This window comes from Nipponia nippon, unplaced genomic scaffold, assembly GCF_047370975.1.
Source record: "Nipponia nippon isolate SJK-2023a ecotype South Korea unplaced genomic scaffold, ASM4737097v1 scaffold_5, whole genome shotgun sequence".
Lineage (NCBI taxonomy): Eukaryota > Metazoa > Chordata > Aves > Pelecaniformes > Threskiornithidae > Nipponia > Nipponia nippon.
This window is the reverse complement of record NW_028262369.1, coordinates 86,610,379-86,636,434: the sequence shown is the minus strand read 5'-3', so window position 1 is coordinate 86,636,434 and position 26,056 is coordinate 86,610,379. Positions and strand designations below refer to the sequence as shown.

The 26,056-nt window shown below is 43.0% G+C and overlaps 1 protein-coding gene across 6 annotated transcripts in view; it reads right to left on the bottom strand.

Annotated features, from left to right (window-relative positions):
* Window positions 1–680: 680 nt before the first annotated feature.
* The window catches only part of EPB41L5 (erythrocyte membrane protein band 4.1 like 5), a 61,268-nt gene continuing 35,892 nt past the window's right edge, over window positions 681–26,056 (bottom strand). For 3 of the 6 annotated variants that reach the window (XM_087734365.1, XM_087734359.1, XM_087734360.1), the window contains exons 17-26: window positions 17,097–17,263; window positions 16,446–16,540; window positions 11,051–11,179; window positions 10,426–10,487; window positions 9,670–9,780; window positions 9,008–9,101; window positions 7,981–8,058; window positions 7,076–7,117; window positions 6,531–6,664; window positions 681–5,676 (exon numbers count right to left, since the gene is read on the bottom strand). In XM_087734365.1, the coding sequence (XP_087590491.1) occupies window positions 5,619–5,676; window positions 6,531–6,664; window positions 7,076–7,117; window positions 7,981–8,058; window positions 9,008–9,101; window positions 9,670–9,780; window positions 10,426–10,487; window positions 11,051–11,179; window positions 16,446–16,540; window positions 17,097–17,263 (970 nt within the window). In that variant the 3' untranslated portion in view covers window positions 681–5,618. The remainder of the gene's footprint in view (window positions 5,677–6,530; window positions 6,665–7,075; window positions 7,118–7,980; window positions 8,059–9,007; window positions 9,102–9,669; window positions 9,781–10,425; window positions 10,488–11,050; window positions 11,180–16,445; window positions 16,541–17,096; window positions 17,264–26,056) is intronic. The other 3 variants (XM_087734361.1, XM_087734362.1, XM_087734364.1) reach the window with 3 other exon arrangements.

The following is a 26,056-nucleotide window of genomic DNA, read 5'->3' as shown; positions in this document are numbered from 1 at the left end:
GCACCTCGCTGCTTTCATTTTCAAAACCAGCGACGGCCTGACAGTCCTCCCGGACGGCCTCAGCTCTTTTGGAAAGGCGGCAGTTAATTCTTCAGCATCTGACTGCAAGTTTAGGTGCCATCTTAAGTTATGCTTTGATTGACAACAAATGATGTTTGTAACATGGCCTGCAGCCTTACATCCCAAATAAGTTTACAAATCTCTCTCCAACCCAAGCCCCTTCTCTTAAACGAGAAGCTGCCAAGCGACCTCAGCGTACAGAAACACTCGGCCCTGCTGAGGTGGCAGGCTGCCACGCAGGCTCCGGGCACGGAGGGTCGGCGAGCGCTCGGCGCCAAGCGGGCGCCTGCGCAAACCTTCGCCTTTGATCGCGGGATGCAGCAGCCGGCCAGCCCCGCACAGCTCACATCCCCGGTGCCGCCCGTGCCACCGGTCTTCTACTGCCCTACCAGCGTAACGCAGCGGTGCTTAAAGATGACTCTGCCAGACTTTTGCGCTGACGTGGTATATTTAAGACAAAACTACAGTGTAGACATTTCAAGATTGGGTTGAGTGGACTACAAATCACAGTTTCTTGTTCCCAGGTACAGCTTCAATACAGATCTCAGTGCAGTGCCTAAAACAGTTCATACAGCGCTACTGTTGTGAAAGAGAAGCAAGAGGGTGCACTTTGTTTTATAAAAAAACCAACAAATAAATTATACATTGAGAGCTATTACCAAGCTTTACATATAAAAGGTAAAAATACAGTAGTTAGTGTGGCTTTACAAAAAAAAAAAAAATCTAGCTAAAAAAATATTCTTACATACTTTAAAAATAAGTTTGTCCAGTTATAGGTGGGGGGCGGTGTGTGTGTTTATGAAGCCGGGTGCTCAAGCCAAACAGCAAAAAGGACGTGAACTTTGTAGGAGAACCTTGCGGCTCCCCGCTGCATCGGTCTGGCACGGCTGCAGGGCGAGCGCCCGCTCCTCCCGTCCGGCAGGCGCACGCAGCCGCGCCGAAGCCGAGCGAGGGACCCTGGCCTTCAACAGGCTGCGCCCACCGCCTGGATCCCCTCCCCGGCACCGCGGGAAGCCAGCGCTGCCGCCATCTGAGGGCGGTGGGGAGGGCCCTGTGCTTACAGCGGTGGTGCTAACGCTCGGGCCAAACACACCCGCGTTACACCTGCATCGCTGGAAGGCCGTTAGCATCATTTATTTTTATTTTTTGGTATCAAAGTTATGATTGTCCAGCTACATTTGAAAGCTGTGATGTTACCGTGTCTGACAGCTATATAATTTTACTACAACTTTCTAGACTAACAAACACTCTCTGTGCCCAGATCGAGCTTTAAATGCTAGCTGGCCGTGAAACAGAGCTGCTAACACTTGACCTGTAGAAGATGTGGGTTGTACCAGAGTAAGTCCACAAGGTGAAAAATCCATCTGGTGCTGTCTGCGAAGGACACGCTGATCTGAACGTGCCTTTGCTTCAGGAGATGAGGAGGAGCAAGGTGCAGACAAAGGGTTAACGGGCAAGGGCTGAGATCAGGTTGTGGAAAGAGACCCCAAGGGAACCAGACTGCTCACCTGAGCTCCTCTTCACGGTGCTGCAAATCTTGCCAACGTTGTGTCCAAAAAATTGGCCAAAACATGGCTTTTACACTGCTGTCTGACAAAGTATAGGTGGAATTTAAGTTTAAAATTGATCCCATTCAAGCTGATTCATTAACCATGGCTGATTACCAGGTACGTAGTTATTTTATGTCACAGGACTTCCCTAGTATTAAGGAGGAAAGAACAGATTCCCTGAATTCAAGCGTAGGAGGGCCTGAACTCCCGCCTTTTAAGACCCATCTCAAAAGCTCGTACAACCGCTGCCCTGCGCTCAGCACGCGCTGACGCCCTGCTCCCTCCCCGCTGGACTGGATGGGTGCGGCCGAAACGCCGCGCTAAGATCCAGCATCTCCCTTGGATTCATCAGTTTGAGAGATGGGCTGGGGTTGGTTTGTCGTTATAAATGTTAAGATTTCTGTAAGATCTTGTACTCCAATCACTTATGGAGTGTGACTGGAGTAAAGTCACTTCGACTTTCAGATCACTTCTGGTTTCAGTGTAAGTTACCATTTTTTAATTATAGAGTGAAAACGCCTCCCCCTCTGCCCAGCATTACCCGCACACAGCAGAAGGGCACAAGGCCCGTCAGGGAGGACGGGCTGGGCAGGCGTTATTAAGCCAACAGGGGATAACTTCGTGAGGAAAAAAATTGGAGCTTTTTTTCCTTTCAAATCGGGGAGCTGGCTTTTTCCAAACGGCTGCAACAGGACACGCATTTATTCGTTCCCGTCAACTCTTACAGCTTTTAAGTGGTTGGCAGACCTGCCAACATCCCAACACCAGATTCCACACAAAAGTTTTATTTATAAATCTCTTTAAATAAATACCAAAAAATAAACTTTTAGAGGATGAGTGGACCTTGCAGCCAATCAATCAGTAGTAGAGCAATGGTAAGAAAATCCCTTTTTCTCAGTGTCCCACAGGCATTAATTAATACTTTGTAACACTGACTGTAGGAACTGTTACACCTCTGACAAAATGCAGGTGGTGAGGAACGCTGCGTTACCTGTTAGCCAGCCACGATACAACACGATACCTATCGTTTTAAAGCAAGACAGTGATGCAAAACTACAGGATGTTCAGGTACCTCCCATGGGTCTGTTCCCATCACGTAACCGTGGCGCCTCGGTCTCGCCAGGCTCCCTGTATAAACGATGATTTGGAATAGCTAAATAAGCTACATTAAATGGAGCGAATATTCACTCCAAGTATCAGACGTCGCTGGAAAGGGTTGGGTCTGAAGCCCCAAATCTACTAGAAATTGCAAGTCTCCAATTTAACAGTTGAAAATTTTGATTTTTTAAATAAAGTTTCAAGTATTAGTCCTCTGAAAATTGAGGAAAACCTTGCCCCTTTGAAATTTTGTGTGCGTACACATGTGTAAATACAACATCCCCCCCGATCACCGCTATCCCGACCATGCTGAAATAACAGTTGGCTGCTTGGAACCATTCAGATTTTAGGGGGACACACTCACCACACGTTATTTACTTGTTCGTCGCTGTCTGTGATTGCTCAGGAGGAAGCTAGGGATGGTAATCAACACGCAATGCTGTAAAACTGTAAACTTGTTATTCTGCTTTTGGGCGGGATTCAAGCTACCAGAGCTCCTGAACCCAACGGGAAGAGTCAAATATCAAACATGCCTTCAAGAAAATGCTGCTGCATTCTGTCTATTTACGAAACCAACACGTGTAGCTGGCGAACGCCAGCTCAGCTGCTGAGCAAACAGCTCAACAGCAAGCGCCAAGTTTCCCCCCCCAGCCCTGGCTTTGTGCAGGCAGCAGGCTGCTGCAGCCATAGCTTCCCTTCTCCTGCAGGAACGTTGCTGGCAACTGTGTCATTAATCCAGGCTAAGCCATTTGGTATTTGAATCGGGAACCTTCTACATTTTAATATGCAATAAGGCTCAGACTTAAAAGTAGCAAAACCAAGCCGATACTCAACTGGAAGTGACAGTGACAGAGCTGAAGGGCTGGCGAGCAGAAACACTCCACTTGGTCGAGAAGAGCAGCCCCGCTCCGGCCGGCGGCGCAGGGAGTGGAGAGCCGGCCCGGGCAGGGCTTTAGGCGCTGGCTGGAGGGGGGACTTGAGGTGCCTGCCACCGATCTGGACTCCCGGTTCTTGAGGCAATGGCTGCAAATCACTGTCTGCAGAGAGTCACTCATCTATGTCAGCCCCAGGAGCTCCCCATGGTTTCTATGGTTCTCTATTAAGGCCTCAGGGGTTTTGAGGAGTGGCAGTGGGCCACGGAAATGCCATGCGGCTTCTTCTGAAACACCTTTATTCAGCATCCTGCAAACAAGCAGCAGCAAGAACGCCCTCGTCTGAAAGCAGCAGCCTAGCCGGGCACCGGCTTGCTTGCACAGCCCACAGTGGTTTGGTCCAAATCTTCGTCTACACTGAGAGACGTGCAGGCAGCCGGGGTGCAGAAATGAAGTTGTGCATACGGGTTTCAGAACCAACTTTCACATTTAAAATTGTTTCTAAGAACCACACGTATATAAATATTTATAAACAGGAGCACTACGCAGAAAACATCCTCCAACCCCAGTCATATGTACAAACCTCTTCCTAAGAAAGAAAGATCCCGGTTGTTTCATCTGTGCCTCCCTGTCAGGAGATGTGGAGTTCATCGTCGGGCTGCTGCACGTCTCCTCCCTCTGACTCTGCACTGACCCCTTCCGCAGGCTGCATCCCCCGCGCCCATGTGCTCACCGCTACGTCTCCGCAGGAGCATCCTGCTGCCCAGGACTCAAACGATCTCTCACATATTGTATCCTGTACCTCACCTCAGCACCAAAAGGCCTCCACCAGCTCTGCGGAGCGTGCTCTCCCAAGTGCTCCTACCTTCCTTCTACAAAGGAGTGAACCGCTTAGAGGAACTTCTCATCTTTTTTTCCTGTTTTCACCTTATTCTTTCTATTCTTTGTTCCGCATACAACTGTGAGATGTCACTTGGAACAGGATTTGAGGTGGTGTTAAGAACTGACCTAGTTCTACCCTCATGCCGCTGACATCCCTGGTAAGTATTCCCAAAGCACAGCATCTGGAAACACCACCCAGAAATAGCATGAATAGAAACAAGAAAATTCTTTTCCTTCCTAGTCCTATATGACAACAAAACTAACCAATAAGCAGCTCCTGAAGTAAGCTGTACTCATACCTTCACTGCTTGAGCATTTAAAACATACTTATCTCTAGCCTAAAATGCATCTATTCGAGTCACATAGGAAATGAAAAAATCAGTGTCAAAATGCAGGACCTCTGCTGTAGTCTGCTAATGCTAGAAGCTGTTTGGCAGGTTAATCTTCCTTTTCCCAGTTGCAACAAGCAGCTCAAATCCAGTCAACGTAGCTGGTCGCTGACAGACTGGATTTTCATTCTTTCCAGGTACGGTAACAAGAGGTGCAAGGATTATGAAGGGGTTTAAGGCCCAAAAGGAGAGTATGTGGTGGTGAAACAAAGGAGACACAGAGGGGATAATCACATAGAAGAAAACGTCCTTGGCCGTATGAAAGAGTCGTTGCTGCTGTGAGCCACCGTACGGAGTGCGGCCACAAGGTGGCCCTGCAAGTTCTCCTCATCTTTGCAATATTATTCTACAGAGGTCAGGGACGGGGTGCTCACACGCCTCACACGCCCCACATTGCTAACACCCCAGGGAACGCCTTCCGTTAACACTTGAGAGGCAGCACAGAGTAAGTAAGACTAAACCTAGCACGAGCGGATCACAGCTAGATCCTGTTCCTCGCATTCAGAACTAGCTCCAGTGTGGTATGTCACTTCTCCTGAGGGAGAAGATCAGACGTGCGTGTGGTTTTATATCCTGGTTTAGACTGTAATTCCAGTTTGATTGCAGTAAATGTACACGTCTCTTCCTGGATCCTGGCAAACCAGCTGGCCGCTTGACTCCCGTTCAGCAAGAGTTTGATCCCAAGCAAGTCTTCTGGAAGGATCCGCTTGGAGGTATGTTAGAAGATTTGAGTTTTTACAAGGTGGGAAGTGCAGAAACTCCTCCTTCTAGAGTTCAGTGGTGAGTAAACATTTCGTTCTTCTTGTAGCATCCTCAGTAACTGGGCTAAAAGGGGAAAAAAAAATGAGGCCCTGTAAATACACTCCTCCAAAAAGATCTGCCATGATGGATTAAAAAAAGAAAAATACAAGTATTGATCCAAAGAGAGTTAATAGCTGTTCCCCTCATAATTTCATGAGACCAATGGACAAACCTTCCCAATGGACAACTGCAGAAGAGCAAATGACCAATTTCACACAGGGCAGCAGTGGCATCATTGCCATCCGCATCCACAGTGTAAGAAGTTCACCGAAAGGCCTGATCATCACCGCCGTCATTCTGCCTCACCAGCACGGCAGAATGGAATAGCAAGGGGAAAGGTTTCTACAAATTCTGTTCTCCGACTTCCTCACAGCTTGGAAATAACTGGGGGGCATCCCCCCACCCCTGCCAATCCTCTGACAGGTACTGAAACACTGTCAAGAGATTCCTCAGAAAATGCACCTGCACCATAATTTTAGTCCAGTACTAAAACATGTTGGCAGATAAGGAAAGAAATTGAAATGAAATGATAATTAAAAGGAATTAATTGATTTTAATAGCACTTATAATGAGAACAGGTTTACTTCCAACTCCAGCTAAATTTGTATGCTTTGCTCCTTAACTTACTTGAATTAAAAAAAAAAATGTTTTCTTACCCTTCAAACAATGTTATATAAAAAGATACACACATCGGCTGCTCTATTTATTTATAAGATTTCAACTGCTATAAAGTGAGACAGAACTACAGTTTATAAGCACAGCAAAAGAAGGCACCGTGTCTAAATGACCAGGGTAACTACCGAAGTGGAAGCAGTAAGAGCACATACTTCCTTTCCACCCCATGCAGACTTCTGAAGGGAGTGCTGAGGAGACCTTACCTTGCCAGGGCTTTGGATGCCTGCTGGGACGGTGGCAATCCAGCTGACGACAACAGAGTCTCCGTGCTGCCCTTCACTGCCTTCAGAGCTAAGGCAACATCATTTCCCAAAGGCCCACTGGAAATCAGTCCAGTCTGAATTGGGGAGAATGAAACAGGGAACTGAAATAAAAATCTGCCAGGACAAGACAAGCTAATTGTTCAATATGATTTATTTATGACAGTAAAAACTAAGATTCATCAAGTTCCAGGGGGGGCTTCACTAAATGCAAGTTCTTAAAGAAACTTTATGGCATTTACCCACAATGTAACGCAGCAAAAATGAAGTTTTAATATTAACAGGATATGTATGTTGTTTGATTTACTCCAGTTGAATTAGTCTGCTTTATTTTTGGTCTGGTACATTATTTTATGGGCTTTCAAATTGTTACAAATTACTCTGTTTTACTATTTTACTTCAGCTCCCGTTTCTTAATCGTGCCAAAAGCTCTCTTTTTTTCTTTTTTTTTTTTTTTTTGGTTGTTAAGGAATGGTCAAATAACTCACTGGCACTATCCACCTCGGTGTTATCGTGGGCTGGGAAGACACCTACAAAAAGCAAACAAATGCTCATCAGAAAAGGTTGGAAGTAGCTGAGAACATTCTCAAAACAATATTGCCTCCCAAAACAACACTGCCTCCCAAAACGATCTCAGGCATTTGTCCATCGCTAGTCTTCGAACCACGCTGGTGATTAGCTACGGATGTGACTTCACACCAAAAGGTCAATGGCACCCACGCAGCGCACAGCCAATGCCCACTCACTCGCAGAAGCTCACCAGTAGCCGTTTCAGCACAGCGCTCCCTTCCGAAAGGCAACTGAATCCTTTTAGGTTTTTTGCTTTGTGGACAAAGTTAACTGAGAGCACACTTCTGTGAACAGCTTAAAGGTCCTACTCCTTCCCCTTTTTTTTAGTGCAAGCCATGGAACTCCTTTTTCGCTGGCAGATTATAAGAGATTGTTTTATCCATGTAAAAGGGTTGATTTGTATTAAAAGTTTCTTTTTCAAGTATTTATTTTATATATATACACACATGCACACATATATATGTCTCTGTGTGTATTATATATACATTTACATATAATTTCTGAAGTACTGTATATACCCAAAAGCCTGAGAAGCAGGCTGGCACTTGCAGGGGTACTAAAATAAGACTACAGGCTCTTGTGGCACAGATACGAGTTAACTCTTCAGGCTCCCTCACTTCCATCAGAAAGCTGCAGGGTCTAGAACCCTACACCAGCCACCCTTCAAGTAGGGGGCACGCATGCAGTGATCCGGGTCAGTCACCACTTCACTCTGCGGCAGCAGACCCAAGCCTGGTGGACAGATACTAAAGCCAGAGGAGAGTTTGCCAATGAAACCCACTGTACGTGTGAAGGAAAAAGTTTGGGTTTGAAATACATTTACCCGAGGTGTGGCTTCTGTAAAGTCAATTAGATTCTCTGTCAATGATGTTAAGGAAACGTCCTGGTCATCTGGAGTGCTCTATGGAATAAATCAGTTTTGAATTGAATTCCCAGTAGTAACCAGATAGGTCTGCTGAATACTCTAATGGCTTCCCAAGTTATAGACCAGTGTCCTTAATGAACACCACTGTTTATCAGGTCTGTTTTCTCAAATCTTTCTGTATGATCTTTTTTAATAGCCTTTTCATTTCACTCATTCTCAGCAATGTACTGGAAACAATGTCATTGCCAGGTAAGCTGTGAAAGTGTCCCGTTCTCCTACGCGAAGATGGGGTACCGCACCATTCGACAAAAAGGTCGGCGAGATCTGTGAGCTGAGTATTTGAACTCAGAAGATTAAATTGATAATTATTCAGTGGGATCAGCTACATAATACTGGTTTAGAGGGACAATAGCTAAAGGGCATGGTGCTTTAGTGGTCCAGAATAACCCCTCAGTCTGTTGAAGTAACAGCAGAGTCCAATGTTGGACTCCTCTTTTCTTTTGGAGAGGGACAAAGGAAAGCTGACCCCTAAGTTACTGTGTGCATTTCATGGAGTCCAGTTAAAAGTTACCTTATCTTTAAGGTAACCAGAATACAACAATTAAACCTTTCAATTTAAACTTTTCCCTCTGTGGTTATTTTGACAGGAATTGCCTCTGTCAGAATTCCACCCCTGCAGTGTCTTTCGTGGAGCATCAAATCACTGAGATATATGGGGCTCCCCACCAGCATGAGGAAAACAATCAGCTTAGAAAAATAAGTGTCAGGCAAAGAACCTGAAAGGACACTCAGAAATGGCTTTTGGAGAGATCCGTACAGTGTCCCTGTCTGCTCCAGAGTGCGCCCTCTGGCATTCCCCAACACTGGTATCCACTGAGTTAGGAGAGGCATGCAGCAAGGTCTGCTCCGCTTGCCTGCAGGCATCAGGAGCTCAGAACTCAGAGCACGACACACAGAAACCTTCCAGGCTGGCAGGTGGTGATACCTTTGAAACAGCAGCCTCCCCAGCTGGAGCCAGACTAGCTGGAATCAGCAGGTCCTCATGGTTAGAGGCAGCGTTGTCCTCATTTAACACACTACTGAAAGGAGAAAACATTCTCATCAGCACACGGCCTGGATAGCGTGAAACGGTGCTGCTTCCCTGGTAGCTCAACCCAAAAACTCGACACCAGTTCCATGAGGCAGACAAAAGACTGAGGTTTATGAGTGTGTTGAAGCAAATGCCTTCCAACTACCTCTGCAGATTACTGCTCTCTTCCATAGTTTCAGCTACAGCTGTGTATAGACACAACAGTATCAATGTCTTCTATCTCAAAAGAGCTTCTTCAGCCCTTCTTTCTAATTCACCTGAAGCCTTCCCTGCCATCCTCTTATCTTCCTCTTCAGAGCCAGGGGCAGCAGATGTCAGGTATTTCAGTTGTTTCAGACGATGAGAGAGATTCGCTTACTGCTTGCTAGGATACTCACCCCGAGGCCTGGCCTATGCTGATTAACTGTTGCAACAGTAACTAAAGATGCATGGGTAAACCTGCTTAGTTAGATGTAGCCTAAATGCTCAGCAACTGTTCCTCATCTTTTCAGACCTGTTCATCATCACCTCCACGTGGTTCCCTTACCCCAGAAACACGTTTTTCCTGAATCACTTACGGAACAAAGGTGTTTGAGGCAGGGATTGCTTTCAGCAGCTCTCTTGGGTCTTGAAATACTGGACTGGTTGCTCGGGGACTACTCTGTGTTTTGCCTGATGGGAGAATGCTCCTGGCACAAAACAAGAAAAAAACCAAACCAAAACAAAAAAACCCAGGTACAACCTTCCACAGAAAGCTCTTCATGAATCACTTGTTACAGCGTATTTTTGATATCGCTAGGTGTACATTTTATTCAATATCCCCATGTGCCCTCTGAGGTCTGACACAAGCTCATCTTCACAAATGGTCAAGAAATTACCTGTTGTAACTTTTTCAATGCCTAAAATCCCACTGGAACTAGCAATCATTTGAGATTCAGTAATTCTCAGGAAATCAACTGGCAGTGTCAGGTTTTTGTATTTCTTTTTCTCCGCTAGAAAAGAGCTACTGTAAACAGACCCATCCCCTCTCCCCACACTGAAGTTGTTCACGGGTCAGAAATAACTATGGTGATTGAAGCTGCTGTTGGAACAGCGTTTATCAAATTAAAGTACGGGAGAATAAAGAGTATCTGGATTATCTTGTATATAATAAAACTCAGCAACTATAGTACTTGCTGCTTTGCATTTTAAGAACACTTCACATTCACCAGGTTAAGCTACACTATGCAAGGTAAAATGCAATGATCACTGAGGCACCGAAAGACCACACTGCAGGTTCTCAGTGCTGTGCTTGGGTACCTAGATCACGCGTTTCTTCCGAATCTATTCAGTACCTGGCAGCAGCATCCTGAATATTGGAATTCTTGACACCTGTCAGGCTGTCTTCTCTTACGACCTGAGAGGAAAAAATGAACAGAGATACACACTTCTGATACCTATTTCCATCTTGTGTCAGTTCTGAGATGCACAGAAGAGCCGAGCACCTCCCTCCCAGCACGAAAGCGTGCTGTTCATCTACTGCTCAGGGACTTAAAACATCAATTCTATGTGAAAACTTCAGTGCAGAAATAAAAATAATTCACTGACGTAGCCAAATAAAATACCATTCTTTGCTACCGAATTTACTAGAACATGCTAGAAGCATAGTCTTAGTCACAGAATCACAGAATAATTTCTTGGTTAGAAGGCAACCTTTGGACGTTATCTGGCTCAATAACCGCTCAAACCAGGGCTTGTTCAGGGCCTTGTCCAGTTACATGTTGAGTATCATCAAGGACGGAGATCCCTCCTTGGGCAACCATTCCAGAACTCGACTGCTATTATTGTGAAGAAAGGCTCTCACTCTACCTTGGCTCTTGGAGCACCCTTATCTGCAAGGCACCTTCTCCCAGCACCAGGCAATTGAAGAGAAATAAAACATTTGAGAAGGTCACGGTCCTTTATCAGTTGAGTATTTACCTTGGGTCCTGCTTCTGCCTGGGCCTTCAGGATATTGCTTTTGATATCTGCTGGAAGCCACATTGCTGCCGTGATTGGGCTCTCAATTGCATTGTTAAGACATTTATCTGTCAACTTTACCACTTCATCCTAGACATGAAAACATCTTTATTAGAAGCAGTTCCTACATGGAAAAGTCTGGGCTGAAGTTTATTAACATCTCTAAATAACAACAAGGCTCTGAATGAGAGGAAAGTCAGCAGATTTATACTGAAATTAAAAAGCAATTTTTTCATTTATTTTGGAACGCAGTTGTAAAGTCACAGCAAAACATAAAGTAAAAAAACCACAATGCGTAAAAGTGGAGATGCAGAGTGCTGTGCTAAAAATACAGTGTGCAAGAACTGAAGTGGACCCTAAATCTGCAGCCTAGTTTACTGATAGGAGATCAATACAGCAGCCATCATTTTATATCGTATCAGTATAGCCTAATATAAGTTGATAATTTACTCTCAAATGCAAGTTGGGAAGATTTTTACCTTAAAATCCACTTATCAATTAGAACAACAGTTTAATGTGCTCTTAGCTACCTCTCCACTGATTATATCAGGGCAAACTTGCAGCCAGCTACATAATGAAGACAATTAAAAACGAGATACCTTTCACTACAGTATACTTCATTATGTGAATTGCCTTTCTTAATCATAAAATGTTAATTAAGCATTCAATCTACTAATTGCTATTTGATTAGCGACAGAAGTTAATTAACTGAGTGGAAACTAAACCTTGTGACCTTTCTTCTCGGGGTATGACTCAGCAGGGGGAGACAGAGTCCTGCTCTGCTCGCCATATGCCACCGGCGCTGGCCCAGGCCGGCTCTCTGCTGGGGGCAAGTGCTGCGCTCCCCCAGCATGCCCCGGAGCAGGCGCAGTCCTGCTGCCCTCCTGCTTGCACGAACTGCAGCGTGGCCAGAAGGAACGAAGCCCATCGCAGAGAGCGCGAGCAGGGGAGAGAAGTTAAAAAGAGGTGAATACCTCTCCCCCCCACAGCTCTCCATCCACTTCTAGCTTTTTTCCTTCGCTGGAAACGCTAGTGAGAACTTCCAGGTGTTTGGTCTTTAGAGAGGGGAAAAACATTTCCTTTTCTTGTCTCCCTCTAAATCACCTTTCAGGGTATCCAAATAGGAATGTACGAGACTATCTAAAGGAGAACTCGTTTTAAAATTTTGACCCCAGTCAGCAATGAACTTTGCAAAATATTCAAGGTAAAAAATAAAAAGGTATGAGGACCAACCACCAGTGTTGCTAATGACTACTGCTAGCACATATTAAGAGATGCACATTCACATAATTCATGAAGACTAACAAAACAATTAATTATTTAACATTTGTGTGTTTTTATTTTAGAGAAGCTGCTGGAATTGCCAGAAGTCTGGAATAATTAAAACTTAATTATGATTATTTGTACAGTCGCAGTACCCAACTGTGATAATCCTAAAATCCTTACACTGGACCTCACTGAACCAGATGCTGTATACAACAGGTCCTGCACAGGATTTCTAATGCATTAGTCCAGTAGCAGTGACGTACTAAATTCGATTATTTTAACTGAGCACATCAGCACGCTGGTGCTTTAGGCACCGCTATGTGGTTTAACTTCCTCTCAGCCTCCCCCACCTGAACAACCAGTTTAATTAGGTCACTCTAATCTATTAGCAATTAGATTCCCAACTTTTGAAAAGTTTAGCACTATTAAGGAATATTTTAATGTAATGTAAGCAAGTATAAGTTCTATACCACCAAGGAAATATTTCCATCAATACTAAGATACATTTTTCTCAATCCTTTCTATTTTGTGCTTGAGAAAAAGCATTGGGTTTACCGGGTTTTTCAATGAAAGTGCACGTAGCTAGAGGGGAAAGCATTTGGCACCTGATAACGCCTCAAGCTGTCTAATTTACAAGACATCTCAGTTGTTCACATAAAACAGTAAAGCTGCTGGGGTTTGTCAATATTCTAGCTCATTACAAATTTTTATTGTTTCCATGTACTAGACAAACTATATCTGTACTCTATTCTTCACGCAAAACACAGAGCTAGGCAGCGATGTAAAAAGGGAAGGCAAGATTAAAGGCAGCAGCAGCAGGGTGTGCGATCCCAATCCTTTCTGCTTTTGAGCAGCGTTCCTGGTGCCACTGAAAAATCCCTTTGTGCAGGGAGATGGAATCTAATACAGGCCCATTTTGGAGCAACTTCCACATGTTTACAGATCACAACAAATTCAGAATAAGAAAACCCTCACGTCCTTGCATTTCTGACTCTGGAGCAGACTCCGAACATGGGCAAACAGGGTGAACTTTTTATTGTTCACTTCAGAAGCTGATGAAAGCAGAGCATCGGTGTATTTAAGAGCCATGTGCTCTCTCTTTTGTCAGATCTGGTCACTGCCCCAGTGAAAGCTGGGAAAGGACAAAGTCGCATTCTTCCATCCCAACAGACTTTGGCAGGGAGCAGCGGCGAAGAATGAAGCCATTCATTCCTCCCTTCCCAGTTCTCATTCTAGAAAGATTTCTCGTTTTCTCTAAAAGAACACGGATAGCTAGATAAATATTTCCCTGTCAGAGAAACCAATCAAGATTGATTGATTGCAAGTACAGAATTACGTAAAGATGATGATTGTCAGGCCATCTCTGATCCCTGATGGAAAACAGTTAAAGATTTTTTAATTAACAAAGCTGAAGAGCGCAGTTCATTGGCATTTGACTTGTCACTTACGAAGTTCAGGATGCAGCTCTGCCTTCATAAGCAGAAAGCTAGTGCTTTCCCCGAGGCATTTTACCAAATCTTTTATGTGCTGTAACTGTTGCTACATAGGTAGGTATCTTATGCACTGATAAAACTTAAGGGAGATGAGACTTGCCGAAATTCGTAATCACACACTTTCAGAGAGAACACCGTAACACTGCATTCATCTGAAGTACGAGAAAGCTCCAGGACCTAAGCTCCCTGCAAGGTTTTCGTGGATATATTGCAGTCCCATTCAGTTCGATCAGAAGAAGATGCCATAAACACCTCTTTTACAAATAGATTAAGGACAGAAGTAGTGCAGGAGGAGAGCCAATAGGTACATTTTCTAACAAACACTGTAAGTGGAAATTTATATTTTTTCTAAAGCAGCCTTCAAAAGCAGGAAACAAAGGGGTTTTAATAGTTATTCTTAGGTCACTCTTTTCAGGACTCGTTTCCAAACCATTAACCTTCATCTCTAATCACAACTGGGTGCGCTCATTTGGTGCTACTGTAACCTACACATCTTTGCAATTTGAAGCATACAGAATTTAAACTATAGAGAGACAGTCTCTAATCTTTGTCTGCCTTTTTAAACAAACACTCTGAAGTGACCTCTTGGGAAGCTACATCATCGGCTGAAAAGCTTTATTCAATTTTTTCTACACAAGGAAAACCACTCATGATCTACTCTTAACGTTTCCATAATACAGTTTGCACTTCCATCTTGAAAGCTGAAGTCTCTTTTACCCAAAGAAAGACTCATGCTGGCATGCTGTTGATCCATACATCATGTACTTATCAGTTATGTTAGTGTTCTTGCTCTCTAATCAGGTTGCTGTCAGCCCAGTAGCTGTAACCCCTAATATCCAAAGTTACTTGGCACCTCATATGACAGCAGCTGGATAACTGTGACTGTACTGTATTGGCAGCTGTTTGTTAGATTAGCTCATTACAGGAATCTTATCTTGCTTACTATACATCAGCCACGATGTAAAAAATCACTAAGATACTTTTGCTCCGTTCTCTCCAGTTAACCAATTAAATGTTTTTTCCCCTTTCTGTCTGAACTAAAATGGAGCCCAAGAGGCAAAAATATTCTGAAATAAACTGTGTTCATTTGCTTTAGTTTATGCGGAGGCAGTGTCTCGGCATAACAGGACCTATAGGCTACTGACTAATCTTCTTAGAGACTTGGTAATCCTTGTAATGCACTCACCAAGCAGAGAGGTGCACAAGGCATCCCTGACAACAGTCCTTAAAGGGGACAGGAGCCAAGCAGCCTGCAGCACTGAGCATACCAAAGCAGCAGCCTTTTCTCACACAGAGGGGGGAACAAATGCTCAGGCACGGGCTTAGCCCAAACACGTACTGCTGAACACCTCTCTTGGCACCTGGTTCATTTTACTATTGAGGGAGCAAGAAAAACCATAGCTGCTTTACCGAAAGTTAGATAAATCCTCGGGCCTCCCTGCAAGGGAGGGTAGTACAAACAGAGATAACACTGCCAGGTGTTTTACTCTTCCTGCTGTTCAAAGTGCAATAAAGCACCTAAAGCTTTAACACCGGGGGAAGCAGAGTAAGGGAAATCTAAATTCCAAATTTTTTAAAGCTCATTTAAAAAACAGAAGAATATCCTGCATGGGTGCAGTTGTCTGATAACTGTTGAATCTATGCAAGTTCACTGCTGTTGTAAAGGAGGATCCCGCCCTCTCCATCCCTTCTAGCAACACTACTCATTTTCACTATGGTTCTGGCATTTCTCTGACCCCTTCCATGAAGTTATTTAACTCACTATTTAACAACTTAAAAAACAAAACAAAACAAAAACCAAAAAAATCCCAACACCTTGACTAAAAGTTCAAAACAAAAAAGACAAAAATTTTTTTGTTTGCCATTCTGTAGGCAACGTTGGTTCATTGAAACATGCAATGATTCCTGGAGGTGACAGAGGAGAGAAGGAAGAGCGAAGAGGAGCAAAGGAGAAGAGAGCCCTCGCCCTGTTCAGGGCACTGAAGCTCTACTTTGGCTCAGCTGCCCGTGGAAATGCAGCCTGACTTGCTCAAAAGGGTTTCTGAGAGCACTAAATCAAACCACATCACTCCTCTCTATGTAAACACACAGAGCATTAACACCTACTTCAGAGAGCAGGTAAAAACTGGTTACTTAACAGGAGGGACGGATCACCAGCAAACTTGACTCATAACAAAACGTCAAAACAATGTTCTGGGATGGTTACCAAAGGCAACGGAAAAACACCAGGAAAGCATCTCAACCCCTCAAAAAAGAGGGTGAACTATACAACACTGTATACTTAGTAACCTACAGATAAAGACAACTGAGGAACATTTCAAGCGTTTATGCCTTTTACTCCCACCGATTTTAGAAAATTTCACCAGGCCGCAGTATGCATACATGCACGTGCGCCTCTGCCCCCCCATCTTTATCTCACTGCCCTGTCACACAGAGGTTTATATATAACAAAGCATTTGTATCTCCTTTAGTATCCCCCAATATTACTCATTCATATTTTTAAAAATCTTGCAAACGGCCCAAGGTAAGTGGAAGACTTTTCAGAATTATCTGAACAAAACTCAGCGACTCTGCCAGGAGGAATGAAGCCCACATACCTGCACGTTTATGTTTACGTTGGGACGTTCAGTTGGCACGGGGCTGCTGCACTCTGTCTCCAGCTGTTTCAGTTTTAGGAACGTGTCTTCAAATGCTAAAAAGACAGAAAAGATATCATCTTCCTAATGTCACTGCGGAGTTATTTGACTTGTAACTTGCATTCTTCCTGAACACTAATTATATGGTTTTAAAGTTGTGGGAAAAAAGCACAGGGATGGGGGACGCTACTTGCTCAACCTTCAATGCAACTTTCAAGCCTCCAGACGGTGTGGACCTAATCACACCACTCTGCGCTCCTGCAAGTTCACTTGCTCAGCCATCCTCACAGTGAACGAGCAAGCAGCAGGCGTTCGTTGCTCAGCTGGTTGCACTTCACTGTATTTGTGGCTGAAGTCAGATCCCAGGAAGAACTGTGACTTTTCCTTTGTACCTCTGTCCTTGGAAATCAGCTGCTTCCAGCTGAAACAGGGAGAGCTGACTGACTTTGTTGTCCCAGTGGTGGGCAAAACTGTCCTTATGCATATAATGTTAGGGAGCTTTCTAAAACACTTCTGAATTTTTGTAAGGAAACAACCTCATAACAACCTAATCAGTTAACTTTGACCCCACATGTCATGATAATAGGGAAGAAAATTTGTAAGTTTGCTTACGATCAGAGTCTGCTTTTTCAGCAGCAGTTTCCTTTGTGCCAGGATAAGGGCAACTAACAGCCTCTTCCGAATCTCCTGTTGCCAAGCCAACAACTGGACGGCCTACGGCATCATCAACACAAGTTTCTGGCAATTCCGTGCTGTCTAGCAAATCAACAATAGGTACGCTGCAAGGGCAGAAAGACGGGCAGAGATACGCAGAATCACGTTACCACTCTTCCTGTAACAAGAAAAAACTTCAACACACGCAATCTCTTTTGTTCAAGCTGTCTTCTGGTAACCAGACACATTCTGCAAAAACTGTTACAGGTAACTAATAGACATTGGCTTTCAGTGAGTTTAAAACAAAAAATGGAACATTTCACGTCTGTAGAAGTGACTTCATAACAGACCAGGTCCACATTGCCTGCTGCTTCATCACATAGCAGTAGAAAACGTGAAGAGAGAAGAAGGGAAGCTTTTATCCATTAAATACATTTTTTGGAACAAACATCTGAAGTTTTTCTAACAAACTCAAGGTACGCTTTGGATTTTTACATGAGAAAAAGAAAAGTTAGGGGGAGATAAGTTCATACTGTTTACAAAAAGCTACTTGTGCAACACTTCACCCAACACTTGTAAGCAGAAAGGAGGGCAGAAGGGTGCACGGCATAGGTCTGCATTGACACTACATTACGGTTAGGCATACCTATAACTAGTTTCAGTGTTATTAACTTGGGCAGAGACATGAATGAAACCTTAGCAGTCACAATATTTTAAGTAAACCACAGCATGTACTCCGTACCCTGTTAGGATCACTTGTTTTACCTCCTTTGCTTTCTAATGGAAACATCTGCTTTTTATTTTGTCCTACCATCCGTATTTACAATGAAAACAGAAAAACAATTACAACAACAAGAGTTATATTATGATGCTTATGTTGTGCAAACAGCGAGCAATCTCATCCGTCTCTTCGAAGTTCAGGAACAGCTAAAGCTATCCTAACAGCAAACCGTAACAAATATGGAAACGACAACTGCTGCAGAACATGATGGTGAATCAGACAACCTGTGCACAAAACTGCAGTTTGATTGTTGCCCATTTCAATCAGCAATCACACTTACATACAGTTTGGTTGCAACACTGGTTTAAGAAGAAAAATCTATCACTTTTGAAGTCCTGTCCCAAATAAGAGAATGATGATACCAAGCAAGTACCCACCACAACACAACTTACCCTTATGCACGGACAGAGACGCTTCCTACGTGACAGTTTAGACCAGCTTCTCCCTTATCGCTAATGGGTTTATGCCCCTTGCCTCCCTCCAGCCCCTGCAATTTGGAAGCAGTCCCAGGTTGTCACTAGAGGCTCCAGGAAAACACTCCTCCCTCCAGCTCAAGCACCCAAAAGAATCCTCCCAATGTTAAATATATACCTCTGAAACAGATTACAGGATATCACCGTTTTAGTGCTAATAATGTACGAATCATCTTAGGAGAATTAATTGCCATGAGGCAAACTGAGGTCACTTGCTTGATTCTCTTAAAGCAGTGGAATAAGAAGCTACTAGCAAAGCAAGTAATAGGAAACTTTTCAATCTACTGTACAGCCTCTCTGTGCACCACTAATGGGAAACGGCAAGCAGCAGATAGTCTTGCGTAGGAGGAATGACGGATACATAGAATTTCAATTATTAGAAGTAACAGGCAGGAATAGATGCTCTTCCAGTTAAGGCAACAAAGAAAGTGAGACTGAATGCCGTACCTTTCTATCAGAGGATGCCTATGCATGAGTGAAAGTGTTCTATAATCTTCAAATGAAGCCAACACTTTTCTTCCTATTTTCTGTCAGTTTTCTGTCAATAGCCTCCCAAATGTTTAATATGACAACGAGTATAGGAAGTTCAGATTTTCCCTGCAGCACAGAGAGGTGCTGATGCCATGACATGTTGAAGGAAGCAGGTATAAGCTCCTATGAAGTCCACCTAAGAGAAGTGATGTAGAGCAGCAGTAACACTTCTTTGTGCTGTATAACTAATGCTTTTCTTAGCATTGCAGCACAGTGGAGAGAAAATGAGTGAAAAATGAAATTTATCTTCATTAAAAAATTGCTAGAATAATTACACTAGCCTTCCCCCCCGCCCCCCCCCCGACAACTGCAGTAACATTTACTAGACAGACAAGAGAGCTGATTCAAAAACCTGCCTGCTAGAGATAAGGGCAGTCTTGAAATCTGGCAGCATATTCAAATGGCACGCTCAATGCCTAGTGTTGCTCCAAAAGCGGCGTACTACTAACGTTAAGGTGACGAAAGTTTGTAGAAAACCTTATTGCCATTTATGCCACGGGATGGAGGACTGGCTGAGGTAGCAGGGACAACTGGGGTGAGTCCCTGCAGGTTCACCCCTGCATCACAGCGGGGCCGCAGAGAAAGTAAATGAACTTTAGGCAGACTCAAGAGAAGCCTCCTAAGCCAAGATTCAAGTAGGAATTGACCCCATTTTGCCTTCAGACCCATGGAAACACCTACTCAGCCACCCTGAGATAGGCAGTCGCAAGAGGAAAGTCATACTAGGGAGACCCTCAGCCACTGGAATTTGTAGGCAGAAAAGACGAGTTCCCCAAAGAGCACTAAATTGTTCGAGGCCACCCAGATCCTTCTCCCTCTTCAGAGTATCAGCAGGAACTCTACCATGCAGGCTTCGTAAACGGCCAGACTACAGAAGTAAAAAGCACAAGATACTATTTTCATCACTGCAGAGAATTTCTGACTTCTCTTACAAAACACTGATGAACTGTCACGCCAATCATACGGGAAATAATAAAAGGCTTCCCAGGAACAGCAGGACTTCTACGACAGTCAGTGTGCAGTACTCAAGAATGAAATGGGCATAAGTGCCAGGCTTCAGAAGGCACTTCAGAAATAAAGGCCAGTGTCTTCAGAATCAACTTCTATCAGCATTATTTTAAGAAATATTCTGAGGGAAAAGCTGATAAATGATACCAGGAGTTCAAGCCATACAAATTATGAATATAGGAATAATCAAAGGGTTTTCGTGCACGGAAAGGTTTGTCAACCCGCTAATAGATCAAACGGAAGTCTTTACATGCTCAGGGAACTCCCACAGTTAAGGGAGTTAGCTACTGCATCATTTCTTCTTTTTGCCTGACAAATAAATTGATACTAGTCTGCACCATACAGCGTACAATGCGTAACGTGACTGAGAAAGCTGTCAGTTACAAAGGGTACGATTTTTTTTTTAATTTCCTAGTTGAAAAGCAAAACAATACTTCATTCTAGTTTGTGAAATACAATCTGCAAAATACAGTAACTATCTGAGCCTGCTGCAAAAGAGAGAATTCTTTTGCAAGTAATCCAATTTGAAACAGCATGGAGCACCATGCAAGCTAATTTATTTTTTCTAACTGGCACTGACACAGAATAGTTTCTCACACTGACTCTGCAAGGTATTACAATAGCATGAAATTCTTTCTTCATTTCCTTCATTTTGGGGCCTTCAATGTTGTACCTGAAGGGAAGAAGAGTAATAAAATTAAGGCTGTCACCTTTTCAGATTTTTTTTTCCTAAACAAAAATGCAAAATATTCAGAAAAAAAGAACTTCCTTTTCCTTTTAAAGTAAGGAAAGCAAAAGAAAAAATCCTGGGGATGTATGATCCTACAAATGGAGACTGTTCATGCGCATTCAGTTTCTAATCAAGCAGGCCGAGTCCCACATTCCAAGGCTTCTGCTGCCTCCCATTTGTTTGAAGACAATTCCAAATACTGATACAGCGTAATATACGCAAGTCAACAACTACAGGAAAGGAAAGAAAACACCCTTAGGAAAAGGTGCTGGCTGCAGAACCTTTGTGGATATTAAGCAAAGATCTGTCACTACCGTACTGTTTAGAAAGACATCCATGTGTTTCCTCAATGCTATTCCTAGAGCACGTGACCCGTCCCTGTAAAAATGCAGCTAGGCGTTGTTGGTACTAGTGTGGTACAACTTCTCCATCTGCTATTGGGAGCCGTCACTTACCCTAGTGGAAACCAGGATAATAATTCTCCCTAAGTCAATTAAGTCACACTAAAATAAGCCCAGCATGGAGCAAAATTGACCCTCAGGAGGCATGCAAGATTCAAAGCCACATGGCAAAAGCATGCAACATATACCATACTAAAACAAATCAATTCTAAAGGTAGATGGATTTCAGGCAACCAGGGGTGCTTCCCCTATCCTGATCTGAACTAGTTCTGCTGTCATGCAAAAAATCTTCTATGAAAACTTTAATCATAGCTTTAATTACCAAACTTGCACTTAATCCCAGGGCAGTCCCATGACAGTAAGCACATTGCAGGCGGCTGGGACGCCCAGGCCTCTACTCAGCTCTGGTGAGACGCCCCGGAGTGCTGAGCCCAGCTCTGGGCTCCCTGGGACAAGAGAGACGTGGACATGCTGGAGGGAGTGCAGCAAAGGGCCACGAAGATGATAAAGGGTCTGGAGCATCTGACACAGAAGAGGCGGCTGAGAGAGCTGGGACTGTTCAGCCTGGAGAAGAGAAAGCTCAGGAGCATCTTATCAACGTGTACAAAAACCTGATGGGGGAGAGTAAAGACAACAGCCAGCCTCTTCTCAAGGGAGCCCAGAGACAGGACAAGAGGCAATGGGCACAAACTGAAATATAGGAGATTCCACTTAAACACAAGAAAAAAACCCCCTTTTTTGCTGTGAGGTTGGTCAAACACCAGAACAGGCCACTCAAGAGAGGGTGTGACGTCTCCATCCTTGTAGATACTGAAAACCTGGCTGGCACGGTCCTGACGCAACCTGCTCTACACAACTCTGCTTTTAGCATGGGGGTGGACTACGCGATCTCCTGAGACGTCTTCCAACCTCAACTATTCTTTAATTCCACGATAGCTACACAAAACTTCTCTGACATCCGAGGAGTCAGCCACTACTCGCAGCGGCCTGACCTCTATAGAAGCACATCAGAACTTAAAGCTCTGCAATAAAACAGTGAGTTGTCACTGCAACAATGTTCTTGCATTTTAAATAGAAAACTATCCCAAATTCCTCAAAATTAGTGGCGGCTTCTCCCTCATCTACACAGAAATTATACGATATTTTCAAGTTAAAACACGTTTTGATTTGCATATTCTTATGCAATTTTATAAATAAGAAACAAATAGGTTTGCTTCATTCCAGAAGTTTACAACATCCACCCTGCAAAATCTAAAACTAAATATAGCACAAGAGATTGCTCTAATCACCTCTGTAGATCCCACAGATCTTTAATATGTAGCTCGCATATCCTTTTTTTTTTTTTAAGCCGAGTTGTAAAACAGAGACTCATATTTCATTATCAATCTCTTTCCCCTTGTCAGATGCAAGGGTGAGGAGGCCAAAATATCTCAGGCAATATTAAGTTATGTCCTGGCTGAGACTTACTTTCTTGGTTCTTCAGGGCTGGATAACTGAAAACAACGTTTTTCTATTTCTGGGCTCTGTGGTAATTTGAAACTTATTCAAACAATTTGAAAATCATTCAAACACCTTCTTTATCCTAAAAGCCAAATATAAGAGAATTTTAAAAGTGCTCTACCACAACTTTTCCTCCTTTTTTTTTAAATAGGAAAAGAATATTGCAATTTAAGAGCAGCTACGTTCAGAAAACCTGAAAACAGTGTGTTCAAGGGTAAAGGTAGTTCTTCACGTTGTTAAAGGCCCCCAAGAACACCAATGAACCATGAAGCTGGAGTCTTAACCTCTGACTTAACAATTAACCTTGTGAATCATATGGTAGGGCTGGTGTTTGTCAGGAAACATTTCTGTTTCATTTCAACTGGAGCACAGCAGCAAAAAAGAAAGAAAATTTTCTAGAAAGAAAAAAAAACCTCTGCCTTTTCAGGAATTTTGATGATTTTATTCTTACAAAATTAAAATAATTGTTCCATTTCTAAACAATATTTTTCAGAGGACTTGTTAAAAAAAAAAAAGGTTAGTTTTCAGATCGATCATCTATCTTAGATATTTTTTAATAGTCATGGTTCAAAAGAACGTGCAGTTACATCCTCTAAGATTTTTGAAGCCACATTATAATCCACTAGTTGCATGTGTAGTTTTATTACGAATGTGACTTCCTGCATGGGTCTCAAAGTTAAACTCAGCTAAAAAATAATAAATTTTTCAATCATTAAAAAAACCTTAACACAATTAAAAAGATATATATATATATATATATTTTCTTTTTAATGTAAGAGTGACAGGTGGCTTCTGGTCTTTATGTTATTTTTTTTAAAGACTAAATACCAACAGCTCGATATGCAGAGCCTTCGTAATAAAAGCTTTTTTTCCCCTCTATAGTCAGCTTTGGGTCCGTTGTCTTTATCTCAGAGACAGCTCAAAACGTAATTTTCCAGCCTTTGCTAGAAAGCAGTCTCAAGCTCCAGAAAGGCCCATGTCTCAGAGACTGGTCATGGTGGTTTGGACAGCACAGGTACCAGCACCGCTATGCATTCCTGCATTCTTCACATTGCGCTCATGGACAAAAGCGGTGTACTGTCCGTCCACAGCGCGGGTCCTCGGCGGGGCCCACGCGTCCCACAGGCTTCCACCACGTTGACAGCAGTCGGCAGCGTCAAAGGGCCTGGATTATTGGGGAGCGGGAGGGGGCACAATTAGTAAACAGGTATGGGTGAGAAAGAGGGTGGAAAAGTAAAGCAAAGGTAAAGACAAGAAGATTGATGCAAAAAGGCAAGGAAAAAAGGCATTGCCAGAAGGTAAATACTGAAGGAAAGAGGCATGCAAGTATACGTGTACATGATGACACTGTCAAATAAACCCCTTTTCTGCTTAGTATCATGCACGTTTTTGCAGAAGTCTGAAATGACAGCTTAAGCTACCTCATGTATACATTGTCTACACTTAACCAAACGAAAAGCACTTTGTATTTCAAAGCACTTCACAAAACTGAGCAAGAACCATGTGCGTTTTACAGATGGGAGAAAATAACGTGATGGAGGCACAGACCTCCCAAGTATACAGCACGTTTTATTTGCAGGAAGCTGAAAGGGTTTAAGTGGCAGCTCTAAATGTACACCTGAAACAAGCATCTATAAGCAACACCAGTTTTCAAAGTCACTAGAAAATGTAGATTCTAATGCAAGTTAAAAAAAAAAAAAAGGAGAAGAAAATAAAAACTAGGAGAAACGAGCATTACTGTGCAGGAGCAAACAGTAGAGCACACACAAATCATTCACAATTTAGTTGATTAAGGGACTAAATACTACTGAAGAAGCTGACTTTAGCTATACTTGATTAACATAAAAAACTTAGTTGGAAAAAGAATAATTTTTAAAAAAGGTGATGATACAAACTAAGAACCTGCTTTTGAATTTTGCATATGAAGGCACAATGGTTTGTACATTTTAAGTTTCGAATTCTTAAAATCAAAACTACAGAAATGCTGTGCACAGTTATGGCTAGTCTATAACACAGTTGGAATAAAGTTCTCCAAAAGCTAGAAAAAGCAGCAGGGGAGAACACTCATCACTTCAAACTGTTTTGAAAAATATTTTTATGCAGGAGCCCTTAGCTAGAAAACTGTAAGGCTTTAGGCACAAGCATCTACAAAGCAGCAGGCATAAGCAATTTACTGAAACAGTCGAATTTTAAAAGACTTTAAAAAACGGACAAAGATCTGTTAACCGTTGCCTGTGTTGTACTAGGATCCTTCACTGGTATGTTTTGGGAGAGGCTGATGTAAGGTATCAAAAAAGTGGTTGGAAAAAAGCACTCTCTCAAACTACTCAAGCAAGGAAATTCCTAGAACAAACATTCCTTCAGTTTAATGTAAAATTTAATGACCCAAATCTAAACAAAGTAGAAACGTTGTTGCTGCTCATCTAGAGGGGTCCTGGACAGCCCCCACCTCAAATTCCACCTTCTCATGTCCCGGAAAGCCCGGTTTAACACTCCCAGCCCTGCCAGAACAGCCAAGCAGCCAGCCCATGAGTTGGAAGATCACACATTAAGGCAGGGAAGCAGAAAAGCATGCAGGATTCACAACAGCGGTAAATGATTAACGCTCAGGGATAGTCCTCCTTTAGAAAAGAGAGAGGATTTATACACAGGTTACCCATGGGTAAATTCAGATGTTTTGGTTTTGTGAAACATGCTGAGGAAGTGACCCGTGAATACTGAAGGCTCCAATCCTCAACAGTTCATTACATTATTTTCCCATTTCTCTAATTTAAGCGGTTAAGTGAAAGCTACATCCACTAGCAAGCAAAAAAAAAACCCCACCCCTACTTTTTCCACAATAAGGAAAAAATTATTAATCCTTTGTCTCCTGTACTATCTTAGCACAGAAACAGCTTCTTGAGAAAAAACTGAAGTTAGAAAGATACCAATTGCGTTTTAGGCTTCCCAGCCTTGCAACTCATATTCCAGACCATTTTCAGACCATCCAGACCAGAAGTTTTCCTGTACTGACAATTTTACAGGAATGGAGCAAAGGAAAAAAAAATAAACCCACTAAAATCCTTCCTATCTGGCAAAGTACTTTCTGCGATCTGTCACAATTGCTGTTGGCTGCTGCAGTATTAACATTTTAAATTAAAGGAAACATTGACATTAGGAAGGGATATAAGCTGCGGGACAGCCAATACAGGCATCTGCCAAGCAGAGTACAGAAACTCAAGAGGTCGGGACCTTACTTCTAAACCCCTTCAATCTAACCATCTACAAAAATCCCCAGTCTGAAAGATTCTGGTGTTCTCAACAATCCTTGGCAAACTCTCTCTAAAAGAAGACTATTTTTCTGACAGGAAGCAAAGATAATTCATGCAGAAACAGGCCAATTAAAGACAGCAGCAGTTGAAACGAGATTTTGTTAGCAGCATTGAAACACCAAGACTTGAAGGCGCAATAGCCAAGTCACAGCCCCCGCAATAAATACGTATGTTCTGGCAATT